The sequence below is a fragment of the Wolffia australiana genome, chromosome 7 (genome assembly GCF_029677425.1).
Source record: "Wolffia australiana isolate 7733 chromosome 7, ASM2967742v1".
Classification (NCBI taxonomy): domain Eukaryota; kingdom Viridiplantae; phylum Streptophyta; class Magnoliopsida; order Alismatales; family Araceae; genus Wolffia; species Wolffia australiana.
The window spans coordinates 17,222,501-17,227,344 of NC_135841.1; the positions used below are offsets into that span (position 1 = coordinate 17,222,501).

General features: G+C 42.9%; 1 protein-coding gene across 1 annotated transcript in view; it reads left to right on the forward strand.

Annotated features, from left to right (window-relative positions):
- The window catches only part of LOC144705633 (serine decarboxylase-like), a 3,420-nt gene extending 407 nt beyond the window's left edge, over positions 1 to 3,013 (forward strand). Inside the window, exons 2-5 of the mRNA XM_078578406.1 lie at positions 1 to 191; positions 1,352 to 1,545; positions 1,619 to 1,752; positions 2,141 to 3,013. The exon at positions 1 to 191 is cut by the window's left edge and continues 41 nt beyond it. Coding sequence (XP_078434532.1) covers positions 1 to 191; positions 1,352 to 1,545; positions 1,619 to 1,752; positions 2,141 to 2,626 — 1,005 coding nt within the window. The 3' untranslated portion in view covers positions 2,627 to 3,013. The remainder of the gene's footprint in view (positions 192 to 1,351; positions 1,546 to 1,618; positions 1,753 to 2,140) is intronic.
- The last annotated feature ends 1,831 nt before the right edge of the window (positions 3,014 to 4,844 follow it).

Genomic DNA, 4,844 nt, shown 5'->3' on the forward strand with positions numbered 1-4,844 from the left:
CAACTCCTACCGTTCTCCATTAACAATTTGGGAGATCCATTCATTGAGAGCAGCTATGGAATCCACTCAAGGTTGTTCGAGCTGGGAGTGTTGGACTGGTTCGCCCGGCTTTGGGAGCTGGATGAGAGCGAGTACTGGGGCTATGTTACCAACTGCGGATCAGAGGGCAATCTCCATGGCGTCCTCATCGGGTTCTTCTCCAACTCAAAAGAACCCTCCTCTCTATCCCTCTTTCTGTGCATATCTCTCTCCCTCCTTTCCTCCCTCGCTACCAATTTCTCTCACTTCATGTCTCTCTTCCCCCCCCCTCCCAGTATCTATCTGAATCTTTCCTTTTCTTGCCTCCCTCGTTTCTCCTTTCTCTCTCTATATGTATCTCTCTCATTCCCTCCCTCTCCCTCGCCCTCCCGTCCACCCTCCCTCGTTCCTTGTCCCTTTCTCTTTTCCTCCCGATTTCTCTCCCTTCCTCCCTCGTTCCTCTTTTCTATCTCTTTCCCTCTCTATCTCTCTCCCTCTCCCTCCGTCCCTCGTTCCTCCTTCCTTCCCTCTCCCTCTCTCCCTCCTTCCTCCATTCTTTCTCTTTCCCTCCTCTCTCTCTCTCTCTCTCTCTCTCTCTCTCTCTCTCTCTCTCTCTCTCTCTCTCTCTCTCTCTCTCTCTCTCTCTCTCTCTCTCTCTTTCTCTCTCTCTCTCTCTCTCTTTCTCTCCCTTTCTCTCTCCCTCCCTCTCCCTCCCTCTCTCTCTCTCTCTCTCTCTCTCTCTCTCCCCCTCTCTCTCTCTCTCTCTATCTATCTATGTATGTACCACTCTATCCCACTCTCTCTCTCTCTATCTATCTATGTACCGCTCTATCCGTCTCTATTTTCCTCTCTCTCTATGTACCACTCTATCCGTCTCTATTTCCTCTCTCGATGTACCTCTTTATCGATCCCTTCGTTTTTCCGTCAATCCATCTCTCTATCCACTACTTTCATCTGTACCTCTCTATACATCTTTATATTCCTCTCTCTATGTACCTCTCTATTCGTCTCTCAATCTCTCTAACTCTATGTACCTATCTATCCATCTCTCCTTATTTATGAAACTCTCCATCTTTATCCCCACTCTCTCCCTGTACCTCTCTATCCATATCTATATTTTTCTCTCCGTGTATCTCTCTATCAATCCCTCTATTTTTTGCTCCCTATCTGTATCGCTCAGTCTATCTTTTTAATTTTGTCTCTCTCCCTATATCTCTCTATCTTTCTCTCTCCCTCCCTCGCTCTCTTTCTTTCCGCTGTATGTACCTCTCTCTCTCTTCTCTATGTATCTAATTATCTATCTCTCTCTCTAACATTTTGCTTGGCTTTGGAGGCGGGAGATGTTCACGGATGGAGTCCTGTACGCCTCGACGGAGTCCCACTATGCGGTCTGGAAGGCATCAAGGATCTGCCGGATGCGCTGTGTGAAGGTGAAGACCCTGGAAACCGGCGAGATGGACTGCTCTGACTTCAAAGTAAAACTTTTACAGAACAGAAACCAGCCGGCTATCGTTAACGTGAACATCGGTACGTAACCGCAAGGGCTAGCCCTTTCTCTTGAACCATTGTGCTGTCATCTGAATACTTATTTGCCTCGCAGGAACAACAGTGAAAGGAGCAATTGACGATCTCGATCAAATCATCAAGGTTCTGGAGGAGTCAGGCTTCGAGGGCCGCTTCTATATTCACTGTGACGCCGCTTTGTATGGTCTCATGCTACCCTTCGTGCAACACGTGAGCTCCCTTCAAAAAATCTTGCGTCAGGTTCCTAATGAAGACTTGATAAATTCCACTGATGGTTGATTGATCTCGACAGGCATATGAACTTGGGTAATCTCATAAGAGTAGGGAGAGTTCTCAGATAAGCTCAAGCTTATGACCCAAGGACTGACCCCTTATCCTCTTTAGCACGTCCTTAGAAATCCCATTAGTTTAATTAGGATTACTTAACCTCCAGACATATTATGAGATTGGACATATTCAGAAATAACTTTAACCGCTTTACTGAGATCAATAAGAGAGCTTGTAAGTTACAACAACAAATATTACTTTTCATTGTCTGGAGGAAATTAAAACTCAACGATTAACTCTCTAGATATAATCAAGCTCTTTTTTCTCGCAGGCCCCGAAGGTGACATTTAAGAAGCCAATCGGCAGCGTGAGCGTCTCTGGCCACAAGTTTTTGGGCTGCCCAATGCCCTGTGGAGTACAGATGACGAGGAAGAGCCACATTAAGGCCATTTCTAGGGAAATCGAGTGGATTGCTTCTACAGACTCCACCATTATGGGCAGTCGCAGCGGCCATGCCTCTATCTTCCTCTGGTACGGGCTTAGTAAAAAAGGCCACAGTGGGTTGAAGGAAGACGTAGAGAAGTGCCTTGCAAACGCCAAGTACTTGAAGAACCGACTTGAGGAAGTAGGTATTGTGGCAATGCTTAACGAGTTTAGCAATATAGTAGTGTTCGAACAGCCACGGAGCATGGACTTTGTTCGTAAATGGCAGCTAGTTTGTGAAGGTGAATTCGCCCATGTCGTCGTCATGCCCAACGTTACTCGGGAGAAGCTTAGCGCCTTCATCGATGATCTTTTGGCAAACCGACTTGATTGATATGGCGGTGAAGAGGCTAGTCCATTGTGTCTGCTTGCTAAAATCGTAGCTCTGTCTTGTGGTGGCGAAAGGGTGTAATACATATAAAGTAAAGCTGAACAAATGTCCAATGCATAGAAAAATGTTTGCATAAGTGAATCTGTTGTTGGATTGTTAATCTTGAGTCAGTTAGAGAGTTATTTTTTGAACAATTCAAGAAATAAAAATTCAGCATAGTATAAGGAAGTGTGGAGGGAGGTGCTGATTTTGAGGAGCAAAAGACTGGTGTCTTTGAAGACTAAGCACATGGACAGGTGTGTGGTCAGGGTTTGTTTAAGTCCATAGGGGGGAGTGCCTATAAATATGTATGAGTTTCCTTGTTGTAGTATGCTGTGCGCATCAAGTGGTTCCTTCCTCTCTCAAAGTGTTATTTCTTCTTGTTTCTCTGTGTGAGATCAAGAGAGTGGGAACTTAAATCTTGTTTCTCTGTGTGAGATCAAGAGAGTGGGAACTTAAATCTTGTTTCTCTGTGTGAGATCAAGAGAGTGGGAACTTAAATCTTGTTTCTCTGTGTGAGATCAAGAGAGTGGGAACTTAAATCTTGTTTCTCTGTGTGAGATCAAGAGAGTGAGAACTTAAAATTTTTTTTCTCTGTGTGAGATCAAGAGAGTGAGTGCCTATGCTTCCCTTCTCTATGTGAATTGTTGAAGTGAGAGCTAAGTTCCAACATTTGTCATGCTATAAGCATCCAACTACAAGGATAAATCAAGGTCCAAGGAGTAGGCAACGTTGCCTCTTAAACAGGTGAAATACCAAAAGTTGTACCATCTCATGGTGCTGAATCTTAATAAAAAATTTGAGATGGGTTCTTGATTTTGGAATTTTCCCTCATCAATTGGGAAAAACACAGACGGAAGGACCCTATCTCATACTCATATGCCAAATATTTGGAGTGGGAAAAAACTCTGAACGAACCAGTTGATGACTGTTGTTTCATCTTCGTCATGAAAGACACTCGGCGAGTGTCAAAGTCTAACCATCAGAATATCATTTTACGTATTTTGAAGCCTCATACGGGGAACGCGTACACCTTGGTACGAGGATAAATTCTAATCCATAGTTGAGAAACTAAGAACAAGTTTCAAATATGTGACACATTGACCAATTGTGAATGGATCAATCCATTATTATTATTCAGGATATGTTTGTTTATATGACATTTTCTTTGTCCCTAAAATAGTTCATAAACCATATATATTAAAATAATATATCATTTAGAATTTGTTATTTCTATCTATCATATTTCTTTTTATCTTCACATCCCCTTCTTTCATCTGTATAGATTTTTTTGTTACTGCAATGTATTTTTGTCAAATTTTGGATATTATTTTGTATTAACAGTTTGATTCAACATTTCGAACAATGATTTGATGTGATTTTGATCTGCTGCTGCTGAGGCAGATTTTATGTTTTGTGGCCAATGGTGCCCCCCCCCCTCAATGAACGGAACATCTTGTTACCCTCATAGAGTAAGTAAATAAGATGGAACCATTGATGGTCATTTGGTCTCATCCTGAGTTGAAGTTGTGTGGACACCAGCAACATTTATCTGAAAAATCTCAGCCTAGAGAGGATTTTATGGAATTTTTTTTTGATGAAGTTATACCTTTAATTTTCTTAGAAGCAAAATCAGTGAAATCTTACAAATAAAAAAGAAAATATCATTGCAGGAGGCCGGTATCCCCAACCTAAGCTTGCAAGGGGAAAGATTACAGTTTAGTAGTGTGCAGACTATAACAATTCCTCAAGTTAAGCAGCCTTCAGCCAGAGTATCGACTCCACCCATGTGGGATCATAGTGCCCTCCCACCCACAATAGTCCTATCATAGTGAATCACACATCCTTAATCTTCAACACACGATGCACCTCGTTTACCCCTCTAAGTTTGTGACCTATGCACAGCATCTGGAAGTGTTGGTTCCAAGCATGTAGTCTCCCCACCCCTTGTTGACCCTACTCCTAGTTGGCTTGATATTCGTGCAAGATCAACATGAACTCTATGTTAGTCCCACCAAAGATCACATCAAACATTGTCACCCAAAGTTTGCATGTAATATGTTTGTGATGCAGCTGAATGCATGAGGCTAGTGGGACATGTTTGCTACACATTACCCTACCAGAGCTTGTGTGTGGGCTCGCAGTGCATACAATGGTCACTCTCACCCCTAAGAGTGTATTC